The sequence below is a fragment of the Petaurus breviceps genome, unplaced genomic scaffold (genome assembly GCF_028583685.1).
Source record: "Petaurus breviceps papuanus isolate PSGF00001 unplaced genomic scaffold, PetGlider_PUasm1.0 126, whole genome shotgun sequence".
Taxonomy (NCBI): Eukaryota; Metazoa; Chordata; class Mammalia; order Diprotodontia; family Petauridae; genus Petaurus; species Petaurus breviceps.
Window position 1 is genome coordinate 78,491,174 of NW_027185655.1, and position 23,570 is coordinate 78,514,743.

General features: G+C 36.7%; 1 protein-coding gene and 1 pseudogene across 11 annotated transcripts in view; one reads left to right on the forward strand and one right to left on the reverse strand.

Moving 5' to 3' along the window:
• Window positions 1-23,570, forward strand: part of RAPGEF2 (Rap guanine nucleotide exchange factor 2) — a 340,634-nt gene that overhangs the window by 302,693 nt on the left and 14,371 nt on the right. For 10 of the 11 annotated variants that reach the window (XM_069097396.1, XM_069097409.1, XM_069097412.1 and 7 more), the window contains 14 exons: window positions 573-725; window positions 1,367-1,531; window positions 3,176-3,283; window positions 3,383-3,586; window positions 3,699-3,807; window positions 4,358-4,604; window positions 10,614-10,771; window positions 12,557-12,797; window positions 14,470-14,853; window positions 15,892-16,103; window positions 16,206-16,329; window positions 17,141-17,164; window positions 18,286-18,509; window positions 21,369-21,578. In XM_069097396.1, coding sequence (XP_068953497.1) covers window positions 573-725; window positions 1,367-1,531; window positions 3,176-3,283; window positions 3,383-3,586; window positions 3,699-3,807; window positions 4,358-4,604; window positions 10,614-10,771; window positions 12,557-12,797; window positions 14,470-14,853; window positions 15,892-16,103; window positions 16,206-16,329; window positions 17,141-17,164; window positions 18,286-18,509; window positions 21,369-21,578 — 2,563 coding nt within the window. The remainder of the gene's footprint in view (window positions 1-572; window positions 726-1,366; window positions 1,532-3,175; window positions 3,284-3,382; window positions 3,587-3,698; window positions 3,808-4,357; window positions 4,605-10,613; window positions 10,772-12,556; window positions 12,798-14,469; window positions 14,854-15,891; window positions 16,104-16,205; window positions 16,330-17,140; window positions 17,165-18,285; window positions 18,510-21,368; window positions 21,579-23,570) is intronic. The other variant, XM_069097405.1, reaches the window with a different exon arrangement.
• On the reverse strand, window positions 8,261-9,543 carry LOC138168338 (glyceraldehyde-3-phosphate dehydrogenase-like; annotated as a pseudogene).

The following is a 23,570-nucleotide window of genomic DNA, read 5'->3' on the forward strand; positions in this document are numbered from 1 at the left end:
CTTCCTTCCTTCCTTCCTTCCTTCCTTCCTTCCTTCCTTCCTTCCTTTCTTCCCTTTCTTCTTCCCTTCCTCTTCATCATTCTTGATCCAACTTGTCCTATGTCTCTTCTTACTTCCTCTTGTCCACATCCCTCAGCTTCTAGTTTGTACAAAAGGAAGAATAGTCCACATGAAAGATTTTGATCTCTTCCCAGTGCCTGATATAGTTTAAGCTGGAAAATACATATAAAACAACCATCTATAGAAATTAATGGAGGAGCGGCTAGGTGGCGCAGTGAATACAGCACTGTCCCTGGAGTCAGAAGGACCTGAGTTCAAATGCGGCTTAGACACTTAACACTTACTAGCCATGTGACTTTGGGCAAGTCACTTAACCCCAACTGCCCTCAAAAGCCCCCCCGCATCCCCTTTAAGAAAAAAAGAAATTAATGGAGAATTCTGTTCAGGTGTATTGTGTAAGGTATTCTTGATTGAAATTTCTGGTCTAAATAATTTTAAAAGTGTATTATCAATTTTTCTAAACTCTTTGAAAGTTTTTTATTAACAAGTGCTTGATAATGTCTTCTTTCCAGTTTGTCTGCATAGCACAACAGGATTACTGCCGTATTCTCAACCAGGTGGAAAAGAACATGCAAAAAGTGGAAGAGGAAGGAGAGATAGTTATGGTGAAAGAACACCGAGAACTTGACCGTACTGGAACAAGGAAAGGTCACATTGTCATTAAGGTAAAACAAACAAGCAAACAAACAAAAAAGCTGACTGTTCTGCTGAGTTAATTAAATAGTTCAGCTCTGCTTAAGATTTTATATTCTTGACATTATTTAAATTTAGTTTCAATTTTCAAAAACTTTATCGAGTACTTACTTATGTGCAAGGTACTTAGCTAGATTTTTTTTTAAAAAATGACAATGCCTATGCTTAATGAGCTTATATTCTAAACCAGAGATGTCAAACCATGGTGTGCACAAACAACACTCTACTAAACTCCAATTACTTAACAAATATTTAACAAAATAAATTTTAAATATAGATATGAAACATAGGTAATGTTAATATGTGGTTTTCGAGTTAGTCTCTGATTTTTATATATTTTTATATACCATTTAGTGGCCCCCCATTTAGATTTGAGTTTGATACCATTATGACTTCATATTAAAACTATAGAAGAATTCCCCATCTCTTTGGTGACTAGCAAGTTTAGATTTTTAATTTACTAAAACTGATGACTTGCATTTTACCATATCAGAGACTGGGTACCAGTTGATCCTTCCTATATTTGGGGACACAGCCAATGTATTAAATTAGTTTTTTGCTATGCATATAAGATACTACTCATGGATGACAAATATTTTCTTATTTATTGTAGGGCACTTCAGAAAGGTTAACAATGCATTTGGTTGAAGAACATTCAGTGGTGGATCCAACATTTATAGAGGATTTCCTATTGACCTACAGGACCTTTCTGTCCAGCCCAATGGAAGTGGGAAAAAAGTTATTGGAGTGGTTCAATGACCCTAGCCTCAGGGATAAGGTTGGAAAACAATTTTTACATTAGCTTTTAAATACCAAATATTTAAGTGAAAGAAACATACTTCTCTCTCTCTCTCTCTCTCTCCCTCTCCCTCTCCCTCTCCCTCTCACCGGTTAACTTCAGATGGATCTCTGAGATAAGCTTTATCAAAAATGTACATTCCTAGTTCTTGGATGATTTTGCAACTACAAATGGCATAAATATACTTATGATGGAAAGCAGCTAAACTTTAGGAGACAGTCAAATCTGTAACATTTTAGAACAGGGGCAATTAACCCTTTTTATTTTTGGCATTATGGATGCCTTTGGCATTCTGAGGTAACATGGACCCCTTTTCAGAATGGCATTCTTAAATGCATAAAATAAAATGTGTGTGTGTATTGTTGCCTTTGATTTTTCTGGTAAGCTGTGTGTGTTCACACACAAACACACACACACACTCTTCATGGTACCCACATTAAGAACCCCTGCTTTAGAATATCACATTATATACAATAATCTATAATATGAACGCTTTTAAATTTAATTTTGAAGAGCAGTTTGTAGGAATTACATTTGGAAGCCCTACATATTTGTCAAGTATATAGTTTCACACTTAAGTTAAATTAAAATTCATGAACTGAACTCAGGACTAAGAAAATAACATTAGCATTAAGAGAATATCTGGTAATTTTTAAAGAGAGCCTGTTCTCCCCTTTTTCAACTGATGTGGTCAGAAGCTAGATTACAAAGGACTGAGAAGTGAGTTGGAGAAAAGGAAGGGAGAAGAGATCAATATGGGATAGTAATATTAGGGAATGCCAAGCTGAGGTGTACATTTTTTGAGGATGGGGGAGACCTGGCTATGTTTTATATATAGAGGAAGGGCCAATGATTAATGTGACATTGAAGATGAGAAAGAAATAGTTCAGGGCAGCTAGGCGGTGTAGTGGAGAAAGCACTGGACCTGAAGTTAGGAAAACCTGAATTCAAATCTGGTCTCAGACACTTGCTAGCAGTGTCACCCTGGGCAACTTACTTAATCACTGTCTACCTCAATTTGCTTATCTGTCAAATGCAGATAATAATGGCTACCTCCTGGGGTGTGAAGATAAAATGAGAATATTTGTAAAGTGCTTTGCAAACTTTAAAACACTGCATAAATGCTCTTTATCATCATCATGGTAGTGATGCTGATGCTGTTGATGTCCAACTATTGTAGGGTGCTAGGGTATAGAGTGTTACCCTTGGTGAGGCAGAGAGAATGGAAGATAAAAAAGGAGTGGAATTTGGAGTGTGTTAGACAGGGAACCTGTGTCAGTCTCTATTTGAGCAATATTGTAGAAGGTGAGGTCCTTCATTGAAGAGGAATGAGATGGAAGGAGAGTGTCCCTCTCTGGCAGCTTACATCTTTTCTTTCTCCCCAGCACCTCTCCATCATCCTCACTTGGAGGCTTCCCTATGAAAAACAACTGGCAAACCATTTACTACATGAAAACATGGTTCTTAGAAAGAAAACCTATCTAGACATAGGAATTTTTATGGGATTTTTTGGGGATAAATCTCTAAATTTTGAATTTAAAGCTAACATCTGGAGATTTCTCTGAAAATACCGTTTAACTTAAGTAAGTAGGAAAACTTACTCAAGGATAAATTGATTTACAGGTTACACGGGTAGTGTTGTTGTGGGTGAACAATCACTTCAATGACTTTGAAGGGGATCCTGCCATGACTCGATTTCTAGAGGAGTTTGAAAACAATTTGGAGAGAGAGGTGAGATAAATGATTTTCCCATGGCTGCATTTCAAGTATTCATTTTTGCCAGCATAGTAATCTCTTTATATTTATGCAACCCCTTTTGAACTCTTGCAGAAAATGGGTGGACATTTGAGGCTATTGAATATTGCATGTGCAGCTAAAGCTAAGCGGAGATTGATGACACTCACAAAGCCTTCACGAGAAGCTCCTTTACCTTTCATTTTGCTTGGAGGTTCTGAGAAGGGATTTGGTATCTTTGTGGATAGTGTGGATTCTGGTAGCAAAGCAACAGAAGCAGGCTTGAAGCGTGGGGACCAGGTATGCTAAAATGAACCTAACTTTGGACTGAATAGCAACCCCCCTTTTCCACTAATTAAATATAGGAGTCATAGGGTCATAGACTTCATACATTTTGTAATTTTATTTTCAGATTTTAGAGGTAAATGGTCAAAATTTCGAAAATATTCAGCTTGCAAAAGCCATGGAAATTCTGAGAAATAATACACATTTATCTATCACTGTGAAAACCAACTTATTTGGTAAGTGTTCCAGCTATCCACTTTTCCTTACTTGTTTTTGAAGTGGTCCATTCTTTTAAAGATTTCTTCAGACACAGTAATGATTTCAGTTGTATAGGGCATTTATGCTTAGGACACTTAGGACTTTTTGTTGAATGAACTGGGGATTAAATTGCAAATCCATTGTCTTAAAGATGGCAAGGATATACTGGGTTTTTTTCCTAAATAATGTTGGAGATGTGTTGCCCTTATGTTAGAGGCTAAGTGGTCACAAACCCAGAGGGTCCTGCATAGGGTAATACTGAAGGAAAGGGGCATAGCACCATACAGTATTAGCCTAGGGAAAGGGGGGGCGGGGCATTAACCTAGCTAGAGAGGGAAGATAGCACCAGACAGAGTTCAACTCACCCATTCACAAGGATGGAATCGTCTCCCACCAACTTGCTGTTCTCTGCCCATCCCTTGTGAACCATCTTCTGCAGACATGTTGCATTTTCCCAATGGGGTTGGGCAGCAGGTCTGTTGAGATTTTACAGTTTTTGTGGTTTGACTTTTGTTTCTTTCTATATAGTATTTAAAGAACTTTTAACAAGATTATCAGAGGAGAAAAGAAATGGTGCCCCACATCTCCCTAAGATTGGAGACATTAAAAAGGCTAGTCGCTACTCCATCCCAGATCTTGCAGTAGACGTGGAACAGGTGATGGGACTTGAAAAAGTAAATAAGAAAAGCAAAGCCAACACTGTTGGAGGAAGGAACAAGCTAAAAAAGATACTTGACAAGACTCGCATCAGTATCTTGCCACAGAAACCATATAAGTAAGTGCCAGGGTTTTCATTTTCTGCATAAATGATACTTTAATGTGTGTTAGGAACCATGGAACAGCTTTGAAATAGTTTTATGGACACATGGGTGCATTCTTAGTGTGCATATGAACAGAGCTGATACATTCCCAGATTTCATCTCTGAGACATCTACTGTCTTAATAGTGATATAAAGAAAATAATTTGACTTCTGCCCCCAGAAGACCCATGTGTCTTTTTTTTAAAGTTAAATGTGACTAGAAAGGCTGCTTGGTGTACTGAGTAGGGGGATGACTTTGGAGACAGCAAGACCTGGTTTCAAGTCCCACCTGATATAAATAATGACTGTGAAATTCTTGGGCAGATCACTTAACCATCTCAGTGCCCTGAGCAGTTTTCTGAGAGTATAAGTGGCAGAACTTCTGTGGATTAGCTTTGGTAAAAGGAATTCTGAACTTTCAAGTTCCCTATACCATGGAATCACGTGTGGCTTATTTTTTTAAAAAGCTTTTGTTTTGTTTTGTGGACTTGTCATTTGAGCTCTTTAAATTAAAATTTTGCAGGCATATATGCAGAGGCAGGGGGCTTTAATGACTATTCTGTGTATTTAGAAATATAGAAATGAAATGTTTTTTAAAGTTAAAAATCAGTTTTGCTGGAGCCCAAATCATTCTGTGTAGCTGAGATTTTTCATCTTCATCATCATCATCATTATTATTATTATCAAAGATTGGATTGAACTTTAAAGTGTCCTTTAAGTGCTAGGGTGCTTAATTTTAACTTTTGGGGCTGTTAGGTGGCACAGTAGATGTCACTAGGCCTAAAATCAGGAAGACCTGAGTTCAAATCTGTTTCAAATATTTAACAACTAGTTGTATGACCCTGCACTAGTCACTTAATCTCTGTTGCCTCAGTTTCCACAATGTAAAATGGGGATAATAATACCAACTACTTTCCAGGATTGTAGTAAGGATCAAACAAGATAACATTTGTAAAGCTCTTAGCACAGTGCCTGACACATAGTAGGTGCTTTATAAATATTTATTCCCTTCCCTTCCTTTTAATGGAAATATTCTAAAATATATTATACATATGCTGTTTTGTGACTTAACTTTTAAAGGCATTGTTTTAAGGTGTAGCTTTCTGTCTGATCTCCCTTTTCCCCTAACTGCCCCCCTTACCACTCACCACCAGTGTTATTTCCCGTTCCTTTTGTCACATCCTCCCTTCCCCCATTGCTGCCTACCAACACAGTACAGCTGTCACATGCCTTTCGGGGTAACCCAGAAAATACATTGGTTCTCAAGGATAGTGCTGTGGATTTGAACCATCTCCTTTATGATCTGGTTCTTCCTGTTATCTTTAAAAACCACAAAGCAGCAGATGGAACAATTGTGACAGCTGCCCAAGCCCCAGATGTTCCTGGGAAGTGTTCCTTTTTACTGCTGCTTCTCTCTACCCTGTTTCCTTCATACTGGTCTCCACTGTGTCTCTACCTTTCAGGCTCTGATCTTCTGTACTGTCCTTGGGTACTGTTGGTTATCTCCTCTAATTGCTGCAGATGACCACTGCCACTTTCTGTTTTTGTCTTTTCTCTGCTTCCCCTCCCCCCCTTTTTTCTTTTTGTCTCATCTATCAGTTCTCCATTGTACTATGGGGTATTAGGATGAACTTAGAGTCAGAAGTCCTGTGTCGCAGTCTAGGCTACAACATTCTCAGTGACTGTGGGCAAGTGATTCAGTCTCCCTGAGCCCAAGTTCCCTCCTCTGAAACAGTCATGATGATCTCACAGAAGAAAGTGTTTTATTGCAAAGTGACACGTAGCTGTGCACTCTTTTACATGAAAGGCTAGCCTTTGTACCTGTGATTGGTCCATCAGAGTACCCTTTTCCTCCAGTTTTGCTAACCATCCGGTTGTAGTGTTTTTGGTGTAGGTCTTAGGTCTTAGTTCTCCTTTCTTGATCATTCCTTGGTCCTCTGTATTATCAATACTGAGCACTCAGAAAGGCTAGGGAGGAGAGAATGAGGCTGGTGACTTTGCACATCCCTCGCTCACTTAAATACAATTCACTTGCAAGTCATAACATCACCTTCCTGATGTCACAGTCCTCTTTGAGAATGAAGAACAAACACTGACAGCATGTATAACCTATATTAGATTGCTTGCTGTGTTAGGGAGGGGGAAGAGGAGGAAGAAAAATTTGAAACTCAAAATCTTGTAAAAAATGAATGTTGGAAACTGTCTTTTACATGTGGAAAAAATAAAATACTATTAAGTGGAAGGAAAAAAAATAGCCTCCAGGGGCTCCCTGTCACCCACCTCCAGGATCAAATACTAAATCCTCTCCTTGAGGTTTAAAGCCCTTCATAATCTAGTCTTACTCCCTACCCCTAATCTTTGAGTCTTTCTTACACTTCACACTCCCAGTATTTGAACCAATGTCTTCTTTGAGATCCTGGCTTCTTTGGTGTTCCAGGAGCATGACATTAGATCTCTTTGCTCTGGGTATTTTCTCTGTTTCCAATTCCTTGTAGATATTCTCCTTTCTCATCTCTTATCTCCTGGTTTTCCAGCTTCCTGAGTGTCTCAGCTAAAATCCCATAGTCTATAGGAATTCTTTTCCAAATTCTCTTAATTCAACTGCCTTTCCTTATTAATTATTTCCTTTTTTCTTGTATATAGCTTGTTTGTACATGTTTGTTTGCTTGTTGTCACTTCCATTAGATTGTGAGCTCATCTAGGGCAGCTATCTCTATGTATCCCTGTATGTTTATCACAGTGACCAACATGTACTTGGTGCTTAAATGCTTATTGAATCAAATACATGTCCCAGGTTAGCTCAATAACTATTTTTACATACTACTTTGTGATTAGAATAATAATAGCCACTATTCTGTATCATTCAGTTTTTATATAAATACTAGTATTTAAAAATTAAAAAAAAATTATAGGAGAATTTTATTCTTCTCTTTCTTCATATTTGTAGATATAGATGCCTAAAGAGGGGCAGCTAGGTGATGCAGTGAATAAGAGCACTGACCCTGGAGTCAGGAGGACCTGAATTCAAATCTGGCCTCAGACACTTGACATACTTAGTAGCTGTGTGACCTTGGGCAAGTCACTTACTCACAATTGCCTTGCCTTCCCCCCCTAAAAAAAAAAACACATAGATGCCTAAAGAGAAATTTTGCTACTGACCATTTAATGAAGTTACAATGACCTAACTTTTAATTTAAATAGTATTTTATTTTTTGCAGTTACATCTAAAGACAATTTTTAACATTCGTTTAAAAAAATTTTGAGTTCCAAATTTTCTCCCTCCCTAAAACATTAAGTAATTTGATATAGGTTACATATGTGCAATCACATAAAACATTTCTATATTAGTCATGTGGTGAAAGAGGAAACTGATTAAAAGGGGAAAAATCAAGAAAAAAAGAAAGTGAAAATTATATGCTTTGATCTGCATTTAGTCTTCAGTTCTTTCTCTGGATGTGGATAATATTTTCCATCATGAGAAAGACCAAACATTTTTTTTAATTACCTCTTAAGAAATGATACTACTTAGCAATTTACTTATTATAGTCTTCCCCAGTATATTTTGTGTTAGAATACCTTTCCCATAACTTTCCATTTCCCTTAAAATATGTAGTACTCATTCTTCTGCTGGTTATTATTTTTTTTTTGCACTGAATATGTTGACTTTATTGATGGTACACAATACAGGACTCTAGGCTTCTTCCCCCTACTACAGGGGTGCTTTGGAACAAGGATGTGAATGGGACATGGGATCCCTAGTATAGGAACACAGGTTATTAATGTGGGCTCCCCAGTGGTGGATTTCCTCTTTTTGGCTGGGGATGAAGATCCATGGCTTTCCACTTTACTCCTTGGAGGCCATGTAGATTATGAGGTCTACTACACGGTTGCTATAGCCATACTCATTGTCATACCAGGAAATGAGCTTGACAAAATGGTCGTTGAGGGCAATACCAGCACCAGCATCAAAGGTAGAAGAGTGAGTGTTGCTATTGAAGTCACAGGATACAACCTGGTCCTCTGTGTAGCCCAAGATGCCCTTCAAGGGTCCCTCTGATGCTTGCTTCACCACTTTCTTGATATCATCATATTTGGCAGGTTTCTCCAGGTGGCAGGTCAGATCCACAACAGATACATTGGGAGTAGGAACACGGAAGGCCATGCCTGTAAGCTTCCCATTCAGCTCAGGTATAACCTTGCCTACAGCCTTAGCAGCACCAGTGGAAGCAGGGATGATGTTTTGGGCAACACCACGCCCATCATGCCACAGCTTACCAGAGGGGCCATCTACTGTCTTCTGGGTAGCAGTAATGGCATGGACTGTAGTCATGAGTCCTTCTACAATGCCAAAGTTGTCATGAATGACCTTGGCCAAGGGGACCAAGCAGTTGGTGGTGCAGGAAGCATTACTGACAATCTTAAGGGAGTTAATCATATTTCTCATGGTTCACTCCCATCATGAACATTGGGGCATCAGCAGAAGGGGCAGAGATGATGACCCTCTTGGCTTCACCCTTCACGTGAGCCCCAGCCTTTTCCATGGTGGTAAAGACTCCAGTGGACTCTACAACATACTCGGCTCCAGCATCTCCCCATTTAATATTGGTGGGATCCCGTTCCTGGAAGATGGTAATGGCTTTTCCATTGATCACCAGCTTCCCATTCTCAGCTTTGACAGTGCCCTTGAATTTGCCATGAGTGGAATCATATTGAAACATATAAACCATGTAGTTGAGGTCAATGAAGGGGTCGTTGATGGCCACATGTCTACTCCACCTGAGATGAATGCAGCCCTGGTCACCAGGCGCCCAATACTGCCAAATCCATTGACTCCGACCTTCACCATCTTGTTTCAGGAATGCGACTTAAGCAGCAGAACCTGGAACCAAGCTTGGGAGAAAAGCCTGCTGGTTATTTTTTTAATAGAACAGACATAAATAGCAAATGTGGCTATGTCACATGATTTTTGGCAACTTACTATATGCAAAATATTATATATCATTTTGTCAGGAGCCTTTTGTTTATATTACTTAGTTTTTCCTAATTCTAAACATTCATGGAAAGATCTCTAAGAGATGTTACTAATGACTTATGAATTCAGTGCTATTATTGTTGCATTTGAGAATGTGACCCCAAATAGAAAAATTGTACAGCTCTATCCTTCCTTCCATATTTATCTGGGACTGGCCAGTCTTAAAAAATGGAGATATTCATACCTATTTTTCCCTAGGACATTAAATAGGTAATTAAGATTTTTATTTATAGGCAAAGAAATAAGTTGAAAAAAATTTCAGTATGCTTCATTTATTTCAGAATCCAAGAAATTTCAGTGTGCTTCTCCTAATTAGTAAAGTGATACGTACAGTCTGTCCATGAATATTCCATTGTAATGGAATTCCTTACACTAGAATTTTAGGTGATATTCTTTCCTAAGGAATAACTTGGGAAAACTAATCTATGACTTTTTGGATCATCTTTTCTTCCCTCTTAATTGTCTTCAAAGAATGAGTTATATAAAGCACTTTAGCGACCAGATGTGGAATATTTTGTTTGCCAACTGAAACTAAACAGATACTCCAAATGAGTTTGCTCCACAAACCTATTTCATTCAGTCACCAAACCATATCTTTTCTTGCCTATTGTGCCATTCTGAGAAACTGGCTGTCAATACTAGCCATTTTCTTGTAGTATTAATAGTTCTAGTGATAATAACATTTATGGAGCACCAATGTGTGTGTCTTTCTGTCTGGTTGGGAAGAATTTAGTCTTAGAGAATCATTATGTCATGCAGGTGAAAAATAGCAAATTTTGTTGGGTCTAAGTGTTAAAAGTACTGAGCATAATAAGTGTGTGTGTGTTCATTACAAATAGATTTTTTTTATTCAGATTCTGAAATGTGGGTATTATGTATTTGAATAGCTCATAAAAACTGACCATTTTGAACTGCTAATGTACTACTATTTGCTATTTTATTCCTTGCTCAGTGATATTGGAATTGGCCAGTCTCAAGATGACAGCATTGTAGGATTAAGGCAGACAAAGCACATCCCAACAGCATTACCTGTCAGTGGAACCTTATCATCTAGTAATCCTGATTTATTACAGTCACATCACCGCATTTTAGATTTCAATACTACTCCAGGTGAGCACCAAATTCTCTGTCTTTTGTTTTTTTCTATCTGTGCTCTTTATCCTTTCTTTTAAAAGCAACTTTTGGCTATTAATATGTAAGGAGAATTCAGCCCTTTTGGAAAATCCTCTAAGCAGATGGATGTCATATCTATTTTTTATATTAAATTTCATGTTGCTATTATTAAGAACTGTCTAGTTGTCCAAGAATATGAAAAAAATAAGTTAGTCATCCAAAAAATTTTAGGGAGGGGGTTTGGAAATTGTCAGGATTCATTCACATAAAAAAGCATTGAAATACAGAGCGCATGGATTGCATTATGTTTAACCTTGTTGATGACATTGAACTTCTCCAACTTAACAAGGACCACAGAGGTAGGAGAGTAAAAATATCACTTGCTGCCCTTTCTAAAACATTGCTTTCATCATTAAATATTGTGCCTTTATAAATTTTACACTAGTTGTTAACCATTGACTCATATATAAATTTAAAGTTTTAAAGGTATATATGATATTTCAGTAATAATATTTAATCTGACATCTTAGAAAGTATTTGAATTTATTCTTAATGAATTTTTTTTCTAATTTCCAGATAATTAGACTGACCTATTATTTTTATGGTTGATGACTTTCTCAATGTCTATTACAAACCTTTAGAACAGGAGGGTTTAACCCTTTTTGTGTCCTGGACCCCTTTGGCAGTCTGGTGAAACCTATGGACAGACCCCTTCTCAAAATAATAATGTTTTTAAGTTGCATATAATACAGTACAATTACAATTGAACTAAAGGATTGCAATTGAAATAAAGATGTAATTTCTTTTCTCATACAAGTTCATGAAATCTCTGAAGTCTAGTTACAGACCTCCTGTGGTTCTATAGATCTCAGTTTGAGAAACCCTGCTTTACATATTCAAGAACCCTGCTCTTCTATTTGTGTTTTATCCTGCTTTGCTCTAGAATGAACATCATTTCATGTGTCTTCTCTTGACCTCTCCAAGTCCTGCCCCCCAACCACTACCCAATGTTTAGCTTGTCTTGATAATACCTTCTCAGTCTATAAATAATATCACCCTTTTAAAATCCTGTCTATAATTCTGGTCAGACCTCTTTTAGGTACCAATATTTATTTTATTTGTATTTGTTTTTATCTTCCCTGTTAGATCATAAGCTTCTGGTAGAGAGAGAGAGAGAGAGAGAGAGAGAGAGAGAGAGAGAGAGAGAAACTGTATCTTGCTTCATCTTTGTTACCCCAGGGTCTGGGTCTGCCATATAGCTCAGCATATAGTAGACATATTAACTACGTGTTGAATAGAATCAAGTAAAATAAAATAAATTAGGTAATAGAACATATTATGGAAAGTCAATTTAAGAGAGATTTGTACTTCAGATGTTTGTTCTTAATATAATGAGTTAATTTTGCTGGAATAGACTTAAATTTATCTTATAACCATTACTCCTTTGATAATGATGTTATAGCCCCATTCCAGTCCCTTGCCAAATCCACCGAAGCACAATTTCATTCCTTTCCTGAATCACTTGACTTTGATTCAAAGTGTGTCTTTTTTCCTTCTTTATGGCATATCTTTAAGAGAAAGATTCTAGAATTTGTTTATCTTTCATATGTATATAGATCAAGTCATGACTTTCAGGAAGCACAGGTTGAGGGAAGAAGAAAAAAGGTATGGCATTATTGATCATAGTCAAGGTTTCAGGGCTCATTTGGCTCCAAATTGTATCCCTGTACTTCCTGACTCTATAGTTTTTGTGTGTCGCTTCTCTTTTTTTTTTTTCTTTAGATTTACCAGATCAAGTTTTAAGGGTTTTTAAGGCAGACCAGCAGAGCCGCTACATCATGATCAGCAAGGACACGACAGCAAAAGAAGTGGTTATTCAGGCCATCAGGGAATTTGCTGTGACTGCCACACCTGATCAATACTCCTTGTGTGAGGTCTCTGTTACTCCTGAGGGAGTCATTAAGCAAAGAAGACTCCCAGATCAACTTTCCAAACTGGCTGATCGAATACAACTGAGTGGAAGGTAGATAACCATAGAACATACAGCATTCATTTTTCCCCCTGAAGGTTTATGTTTAAATTGCTTCACTTCCTCCAAAATGACTTAATCATCCATCATTATCTGATTGACTTTCCACTATAATTCCCTCCCCTTCCAATTTTTAGAGATGACTAGAGTGAAGTAGTCTTATAAATGTGTACATTTACCAGCCCTTCCACTTATTTTCTTTAAACAGCCTTCCTTACCCCGGAATTGTTTCATAACTAATAAAATAAATTGATTGTACATTCTATGATGTTCTTCCGACATAAATGATTACTTGCCCTGAGAAAATGTGCAAATGGCAAGACTGATTTCAATACATCATCCAATATTCCACATCCACATATTCTTTTTAGGGAAAGTGCCCTGGGAAAACTTCTGTCTTATAAATCCATGAAATCCATGAATAGTTTCATTTTTCTTTGCTTTTTTTTTTTTTAAGAGGGGAAGGTAGGGCATTTGGGGTTAAGTGACTTGCCCAAAGTCACACGGCTAGTTTTGTGTTAAGTGTCTGAGGCCGGATTTGAACTCAGGTTCTCCTGACTCCAGGGCCAGTGCTCTATTTACTGTGCCACCTAGCCGCCCCAGTAGTTTCATTTTTCAAAAAAAGAAATGACATGTTAACCCTGCCATTGCTGAAGTAAGCATTGCAACCAAATTTATATAAAGAAACAGTTGCAGGGTTGAGTGAAAAGAATTTCTAGAAGTCAGAAATCTTTAGTTCTTGCTTTATCAATAACTAGTCTGTAATTAATGTGAGCCTCAGTTTACACATCTTAATAATAGAGATGATCATAAAAATCCTTGTCCTTTGTTATAGCCCATTATAGTTTACAGAAGGCTTTCTATGCACCATTTTAATTGTTGCAGCAATAATTTGCTGTACCTTACAGGTTTGTTAACAAATCAGTCATTGAAGCTTTGATATTTTCTTGTCCTTGGAGAATCTATATTATAGGGCCAAGATATAAGATGCTTGATATTTCAGTAAAATAAAATAAGACTGAGTTCATCTCAGGTTAAATTCTCTCATTTAATTTTGCCTATTTTCGGATAGTAAGATTTTGGTTTTTGAGACTGGGATGATAATTACCTGCCTCACCATATAAAACTCTTTGGAGATCCCAGTTTCACTTTCATTCATCAGTTGAGAAAAGGGGAAACAATAGAGACAATCCTATTGCCAAAACGCCTCCTGCTTTGGATGCAAAGGCAAAAAAAAAAAATGTGCTTTAAATCTTGTTTACTACCCTATGGTCTGAACATTCTTTCCAGCTGAGAAAACTAGAATGAGGCCCAGGGAGATTCACTTCAAAAGCTTTCCTGCCTCTTTTCCCAGAGCCCTTAACCTTGGTTCATTTGAATGAGAATAACTTTCAATTACATTAGGAGTGAAGGTAATGGAGGAAATTAAGTAAAGGAAGGAGAAAGAAATGGGGTGAAGGAGGTAATTACTGTCATTTAAAAAGCAAATTCTATTTGCTTTATTAGTCAAAAATTGTTGCCTGTTGGGTGAGAAAACTGGCATATTTACTCCTGGAACTGGAAAGTGTTGTTAAGAGTCCCAGATGAATTTTCACTAGAGGCCTTTCATAAAAGTAGTGAACTATTCTTTCCAAGGATTATTGCATTGATGTTTTATTTCTCATAGGTATTATCTGAAAAACAACATGGAGACAGAAACACTTTGTTCAGATGAAGATGCTCAGGAGTTATTGCGAGAAAGTCAGATTTCCCTCTTGCAGCTCAGTACTGTTGAAGTCGCTACGCAACTCTCTATGCGAAATTTTGAACTTTTTCGTAACATTGAACCGACGGAATATATTGATGATTTGTTTAAGCTCAAATCAAAGACAAGCTGTGTAAACCTGAAAAAATTTGAGGAAGTTATTAACCAGGAAACATTTTGGGTGGCATCTGAAATCCTGCGAGAGACCAACCAGCTAAAGAGGATGAAGACAATTAAACATTTCATCAAGATAGCATTACACTGTAGGGAATGCAAGAATTTTAACTCAATGTTTGCAATCATCAGGTAAGAGGATGAAGGTGATTTTGGCTGTCTTTAAATTCAATCCAGTTTACAAATTCAGTCTAATTATCAAACTAAAGATTAAGAAGTATCTGAAAGAATATTTACAGTATAACTTCACTGGGTTTGATTGGTAAACTGAATAACTGAACTACTGGTCAGCTCTTTCCCTGGCCTATGATCTTGAAGTTAATGATCTTAATAAGACAAATTTTGGCTTTGAAGACATATAAGAAAACAGAATGTGAAATGGTGTCATGTATTCAAGATCTTCTAAGTAGAAGAATTTACATACTACAGAACTGACTCTAAATTACAGGTGTTTTGTGTCAATACATTATTGCTGAGATCATCATCAATATTAGTATTTCACTTACTATATAGAATGTGATCACTTTTACTACAAAATATTCATTGGCATTGTTATAGTTTACTTCACCTTAGCTCCTATTCCTATGTCTTAAAGTGTAACCCAGGTAACCCTGGGTTCTTAAGAGGAGCCATGAAATATGAGCAGGGTGATGCCATAGAGTGAGTGCTGGATATAGAGCTAATAGAGAGCTCAGTGGAAATCCGTATTCCAACTCTTATCAGCTGTATGATCCTAAATAAGGCATTTTGCCACTGAGCCTTAGTCTCTTCATTTATAGAACAGGGATAATGATATTTCCACTAACTTCTTTGCAGGTTTGATGTGAGGCCTGTGCTTGGTAAATGTTAAAATTTTATGGCAATATGAGTTATTGTTACCAAATTAGAGTATGTTGGGGCCCTCTGTATGCAGCTAAGTTGGGAAAACTTCATCACCAGAAAATTGGCCTCCAGGTGATGGGTTTTTTTTTTTATCTTTTTGGCCAGAGCAACTCATAAGACAGTCTTCTACATCTTGGAAGAGTGGAAGGTTTACCCATATAGTTGTGGTTGTTTGACATATATTTTATATGTTAAATCTCTCTATCTCTATCTGTCTTCCTACATTTCATATGATGTGCATAGTCATTCTGTAATGTCACCTAATTCACCTTTCAACTTGTCTCCCAGTGGCCTGAACCTGGCACCAGTAGCAAGACTTCGGACTACTTGGGAAAAACTTCCTAGCAAATATGAAAAGTTATTTCAGGATCTCCAGGACCTGTTTGATCCCTCTAGAAACATGGCAAAATATCGCAATGTCCTAAACAGTCAAAACCTACAGCCTCCCATAATCCCTCTATTCCCTGTAATCAAGAAAGATCTTACATTCCTTCATGAAGGTAAATTGGAAATCTCAGAGTTGGGGTGTTTTTTCCTTCCTCTTGTGGGGAGTTTAGAAGTAAACACCATCCTGTTTTCCTTTTTCCCTCCTTTATCTACAGGAAATGATTCAAAAGTGGATGGCTTGGTTAATTTTGAAAAACTGAGAATGATTGCAAAAGAAATTCGCCATGTTGGTCGAATGGCTTCAGTTAACATGGATCCAGCTCTGATGTTTAGAACTAGGTATGTTTTTCATCTTTAATAGCACATAATATACCTTCAAGATTTTTCAGCCTTAAAATTAAACCCAGAAAAAAAAATTAGAACATTTTGTCATATCTACCCTTTAATACAAACTCTATTGGGTCTCATGGTATATCCCTAGAATAAAGACCTTTAAAGAATAAAATGTTTGAAATAGCATCAAAAACATTTTTTAGCAGTAATTAAAGGGCATTTTAGCATTGCCATCATCATTTTTCTTTTTATTTTATTGTCTCCTATCTTTAAATATTGAAGCCATTTTTGCCCATGTCAATTAATCCTTGTACATTAGCCTGTAGTTCAATGTCTTAGATCTGAAACTCATAGGATGGTTTGTAGATAGAAAAATCCAAGTCACCTAAATGATGATGATATTGTGATTCTATGCACAACCTGATGAACATTTTCAGTCTGACCAAATTGTTTGCTTTGTTTAAGAAAAAAATCAGTTCAGCTGGTTTTTGTCTTTGTTTCAAAATTTAAATGATATGATTGAGATATCAGTGATGCCATTTAAATCTAATCTCCCTGGAAAGACACAGTTTTTCTTCTTTTAGAAGAATATAAGAACTCTGCTGTAGTTTTTTCACATGGTATCATTCTGGTATACCTACTTTTGAGACCAAAATAACTTTTGGTTAAGTTGTACGTCTGAGATGATGCTGTTAATGTTTGTGGGCTTCTAGTACACTTGCTTGTCCCTGAGGGCTAATCCCTTCTTTCTGAGCTTGTGATCTTTCTGTCTCTCTTTCTATACACATGCTTCAATCTTCATGGCTCTCACTTACAGGAAGAAGAAATGGAGGAGTTTGGGGTAAGTGGTTGGTGACAACGCCCACAGATGTACATTCTACTTTATCCATTTGCATTTTTTTTTTCTGTCTGCTATTTGTTTTTTCTGATGCTTTAGCGTTTTTTTTTTCTTTTGTTAACCCTTGTGCTCTGGCAGAATGTTAGATGACATACTGACATCATTTAATACATTGGGGCTTTTGCATTTGAGGTCATGAACATGAGAGCTGTGAAATAATTAACAATTACTTAGAGAAGAAATAGGGCAGACATACTTAAAAGCATCCAGATTGGCTTCATCCTAATATATTTGGTATGCCTTTGAATAATTCAAATGTGGAGGTGTAGGGGAAAAGGAAAATGTTACCACTGAAATTCTTATTTCTTTTACTGCATTTAGAAATGAATACATATAAGATTGACCTCCAGATGTTATAAACTTAACATTTTTTTACAGCTCAACTAACTACTATTTTCATTCTATAAATCAATTCTTTTAAAATTTTATTCTTAACAATTCATGTGCCAAATAGTTTCCATACAATGTGTTCAAGTTTGCATGACTCTTATACTCATATTAACTTATTGATTGCATTACTTACAAAAACTTACCATGTCCAACCCAAAAAAAGTAAGAAAAAATTCAGTAATTTATCATAGCTGCTTTTATTTAAATTTTGTTTGAACTTATAAAATTTATATTTTTATTAGCTATAGAAAGCTTTTTTTAAAAGACCAGTCAAATTTGAAACTGCATAAGTTTAGTTTTTTTTTTTTAATTTTTAAATAAAATTAAAAGCATAAAGCTTTTAGAAGACACCTCTTCCCTGTTGGCTTATACAAAAGAACTAGTTTGAATTCTCTTCTAGATAGATGTCTGAATTGGAATTTGCCTAGTCAGAACAGAATAGTTGCCAGATACATATATAATTATGCAGTTGTAATTATTTTTAGCTGTATTAGTTGATTTCCTTTACCCTTATCCATCTACCCTTTTTGAAAAAAGCTCTCTGTCTTACTGGAATGAGGCATGTAAGCTGTTTAGTGTAGATTTACATCCATGCAACCTTTGGCATGTCTCTTATTAACTCAGAGAACCTTGTTCTAGCATGAACTGCATTATCTTTTCTTTGTCTTTTCCAGATCTCTCAGTCAAGGTAGTACAAATGCAGCAGTACTCGATGTTGCACAGACTGGCGGACACAAAAAGCGTGTACGCCGGAGTTCCTTCCTCAATGCCAAAAAGTTATATGAAGATGCCCAAATGGCTCGCAAGGTGAAACAGTACCTGTCCAACTTGGATCTTGAAATGGATGAGGAGAGTCTTCAAACATTGTCATTGCAGTGTGAGCCAGCGACCAATACCTGTGAGTTGTTTTTCCTGTAAGGGGACTGCAGGGAAGAATGAATTTGGGAGAATGCAAAAGTGGGTTTGGGTCCTTGTAGGCAGCAAGTGATTGGGAAGCAAAACTGGATTTCAGGCAACAGAAAGTTTAAAAAGAAAAACCGAAAACTTTGAGGACAGGCCATAAGAATTGTAATCCTTGTCAAGTCATGGCGGTTTATCTTTTGTGGAGGGCTTATTTTGTGACTAAGCATTTAAATGTCAGACCAAGAACTAGAAAAGTTATTTGAGTCAACACAGTTATTTGGAATGTGTATTTCCTTAATACTTCCCAATATTCCATTCAAAAGCATCCTTGGGGAGGAAGATGGGTGGTGAAGTTTAAGGTTTCAATGAGAAATGAATTAGTTAACCAAATTATTGAATCTTGATTCTTTTTTTTCATGATTAAATTGACATACGGTAAAAGATGTTGGGGCAGCTAGGACTTGAGTTCAAATTAAGCGTTAGACACTTACTAGCTGTGTGACTACACAAATCACTTAACCCCCATTCCCCCCCCACCCCCCCAAAAAGGTCTAGCTTGGAGAATTTTATATAAAATTTGACTCAGACTTAGTTTAAGTAATTTAAGTCAATTTAATCAGTCCAGGCTATCAAAAAGTCAAGTAGGATACACAATGTGCTTGTCAACTCACTCCCTGCCAACACATGTTCTGGTAGTATAATTAATGTAATTAGCATTCTTTGCTCCATGCCTGCCTAGATAAATTAGTTGCTTATAAATTGAAAATAGTACTAAAATGTTAAAAAAAAATTCAGCACCATTATTAGAAGAAATTATGTGCTATGTTTCCTCAAAATATGTCAAAGATTTCCTGTGGGAGACATTTTTTTTTTATAATTCAATCACAAACTTAATTTTTTTTCTATTTGCTAAGGATTATTTTAAAAAATATTTTAATGAGTTTTCATATTACTATTGCTTCCCAATATCACCCCCTAGAATCCTCCCTTGTAACAATGTACATTTGAACAAAACAAACTACCCGATTGATGGTATCTGCCATGGCATGCCACTTTCTGCCCCTGGAGTGTGCTGGAACCCACTCATACTATATCTTGAGAGCCAGTTGTTAAATTTTCAGTGTACACATTTATACTTCAGGAATTCGCAAATGCTATACATCAGGACCTGATTTATTTTCTTGATTGTCGTGGAGAAAATGTTAATTATGAAGAGTCAGATTTAAAACGTGTTATGTCTCTTTTTTTTTCTCTCTGGAGAAACGTGTTAAATATTTAATAGCATAGCCATGGACCTTCCTATGATGAAAAAGGAATTGTTTCATTGTCGGTCACATACCCCAAACAAAAACCCTCCTCTTTTCTTAGCTTTCCTATTATTGTCGAGGGCACGACCAAAGTACCCATCACTTAGACTTAACAATCTTGGCATCCTTAAATCTTCATTTGCACTCACCCCCGCATATACAGTCTATCATCTAGCCTTTCTTATATATGACTTTCTTTCTCCTCTCACATAGCAACCACTCTCTCATGATCCCATCTTCTGTCATCAATACAATTACAGTAGCTTCCTAGTTGGCTCTGGCTGATTCTGTCCTCGCTCCAATCTGCTTTCCACTTACTTAGCTGCCAGACTTATTTTCCTAATAGCTCTGCCTTTATAACACATCTTCCTACTTACTCAGTAACCCCGTGGTTCCCCATTACTTTTGGTATCAAAAGTTAAATTCTCTTTGGCTCCCTACTGTAGCAGCAAGCACCCCAAGGGTCCTCAGGGTTTGCAGCCACCACAGGTTCTTGGATCTGCTTTGATAAAGGAAAGCAACTCACAATTGGTTAACAAGCTTACTTTAATCAGTCAGACGTATATCATTTACCTTGTTCAAGGGAAAAAGGTCAGCACCCCAAACTTCAAAATATACAGACAGAATTATCAAGACATTAACAGATCAAGTAGACAGCTTTCCAAACTGTCCAACCATTACATCCATACCCAGTCAACATCTGGGTTTCCACATCTGGGTTTTTCAAAGCCGGGGGACTCTAAATAATGGCTTCCCAGAATTCAGATCAAATCACAGAACACTTCTCAAAGTGAGTCCCAAAACAAAGCTACACATCAGGGCTTATATAGCCTTCTCCTGGCTCAGAGAATGTAACAACCTTTTGGACCCACTGGCCAATCAAAAAGTATCTACTGAAAAACAAGCCTCCCTCCCCAGGCTTCTGGTGCACTTTAGCCTAGGGGCAGGGAAGATCTTTAAATTTGCATTCCCATTACACTACTCAGTATCTTTTCACTAGCTGCCTGCTATGTTTGAAATATTTTCTCTCTTTACCCTCCATAACTTCCCTGGCTTTCTCCAAGACTCAGCTCTACTTCTACCTTCTGCAGAAGTCTATTGAAGAACTAATAGTTTATTTCTTGTAAAATTAATTAAATTAATATATTCTTTGGTAATAAGATAAGGATAGGGATTGGACCTTTTTTTTCCCCGTTGGTAAAGGGAATTCCGAGGCAGTAAACTTATTGGTGTAGGTGGCACCATCACTGAAACTTATAATCTTCAAGAATTACCTAGGGCACTGAGAAGTGACTCTGAGGTCACACAGCTAGTGTGTATGAGAAACAGACCTTGAACCTTAGTCTGACTGGCTTCTAGCTTCCACACCACATTGCCTCACTATAATATTTAAAGCAATAAAAACTAGTGTAATTATCAGAAATTTTTATTTTCTGTTTTTAGATATACCCCTTAATGGTGAGTATTTTTTAAACAATCTTTTAAATAGTTATTAATACCTTGATTTTTATTTCTTTTTTTTAAAAATATACTTCTAAAAAACATAGTACCTAAGAATCCTGGAGACAAAAAGTCTGGCAAACCTGACACATCGCCAGTAGCATCAAGGGCAGGAACACAGCAAAAAGGACAAGCACAGCTGCCAGCGCAGCAGCAGCCACCGCCGCCACATAAAATAAACCCAGGGTTGCAGGTTCCTGCTGTTTCTCTCTATCCATCACGAAAAAAAGTACCTGTAAAGGATCTCCCTCCATTTGGTAGGTCATGATTTTTTTTTTTAATTTTTAACAAATTTTTCTCATAGTCAATAAATATGTTCTACTATATGGGCATTGGGCAAACTTGTGTATTTCTGAAATTTTAACCCAAATGTGATTTCATAGTTGAATTTCATTAACCAGTAGGTTATATGATCATTTACCTTTATTCTAAATGATTCTGGGTGTCTTGCAGTGTCAGTGAGTGGAAAAGAGCATATACTTTAAAAATTATTTTTTAAAAATGTAAAAAATACTGTAGACTTTACTAGGTATTTACATTTTACTGAGTGAAAACTGTTACTTTGATCAGGAACTCCATATGCAAAGACTCTTGAAGCAGAGGTGAGTTGAATGTAGTAAAACTTCCTTATTCCGTTATTTAATGTATTGGTCCTAATGTTTTTGTGATCAATGGCTTATGGAGTTTAAGGGAGACTATTTTTTAATGCTAAAATACTTTGATATTGAAGTTGGTGAAATACATTCTCTTAGCTATTAAGGAGTAAAATTATTACTCAGTTTTTCCATTTGAAAAGTAATTTATCATTCCTCTCACCTTCCCAGCTGCCCCCTTCCTACTCCTCCACCCCCACCCAGCCTTCTGTGTGTGGTATGTGTATGTGTGTGATTTGGAGAAAAAATAGAATTGACTTTCTTTTATAGCAAGTATACATTAAACAATATGATGGTATTAAAACTAGAATAACTTTGAAAATACTATAATAGAAGGAAGTTGGACCTTGCCTATTATGTACCTTATAACTTAGCTTCGTAGGATCATAGTTTTAGAGCTTTAATTGATCTTAGAACAACCCCATCCTTTTACAAATGAGAACATTGTGGCCCAAAGAGATGAAGTGACTTATCTAAGGTCACGGAGGTAACGAGAAGCAGATCTGAGATTCAAACTCAAGTCCAGTTACTCCAAGTTCAATCCTCTTTTTACTGTTTCCTTTTCAATATGTAAACACATTCTTGTCAATGAAAACTTGACTTTAACCATTTTTTGTGCATTTTTTCACATCTCATCCCTTCTACATATTCTAGGTCCTATCCCTTCTAACCTCCTAAGGAATTGTCTCCCCAAATTAATCTACTCCCAATCCAAGATCTTTATTTATTGACTTCCTTTCCCCCCTCAATAATTAGAAAACTTTCTTAGGGGTGAGGACAAAACACCTTTACTTGAACCTTCCACCCCTTCTAACCACTTCCTCATTTTTTCTAAAGTTTGAGTCTTTATTCAAAACCTCCATTTTGTTATCCCTCATTGACTCTTTAACCCTTCATCTGGCCTCCTTTTCTTCCATTTCAATGAAACTGCTTTTTAGAAGAGCAACACTGACCTTCCAGCTAAATCTCATGAATGATAGACATTTAATCCTTATTTGATTTTCTCTGTTCATCAACCCTTTCCTCTTGAAATTTTCCTTTTCCTATCATGACACTGTATTCTTCTAGTTCTTCCTCACCCCTCTGCCTAATCAGTTGTCTTGCCTTCTTATTGCCTGTAACTGTAAACACACTTCATGAGTTGGCTTCTGATTTCACCATTGAAGAGATATCTGTGTTTGGGAAACTCTATCCAAGTACGCCAATAACTGTTCCGTAATTTATATATAGACTTAGTGAGTTTCTTGAGACAACAAGAGGTTTACATGTTTGTGTTTATGTGCCCAATATGTAACACACAGGACTTGAACACAGGTCTTCCTGACACGCTACCATTGTTCCAAGCTGCCTTTTATTATATCTAGTAAATTAACAAGTCCTGGCAGTTTTTTCCTTTGTACTAGTTTTTAGATTTACCCTTCCTGTTTCATTTATTAATGGTCTAGGTCCTCAACACTAATCACTCCAACTTCTAACTAATGTATCTATAGTCAGTCTGTTCTTTTTTTTTTTTCCTACTTTTCATTAAACACTGTTTGTACTTACCCTATTTTATCAATTGATTAATAATAATTTATTAAGTGTCTATTATTTTCC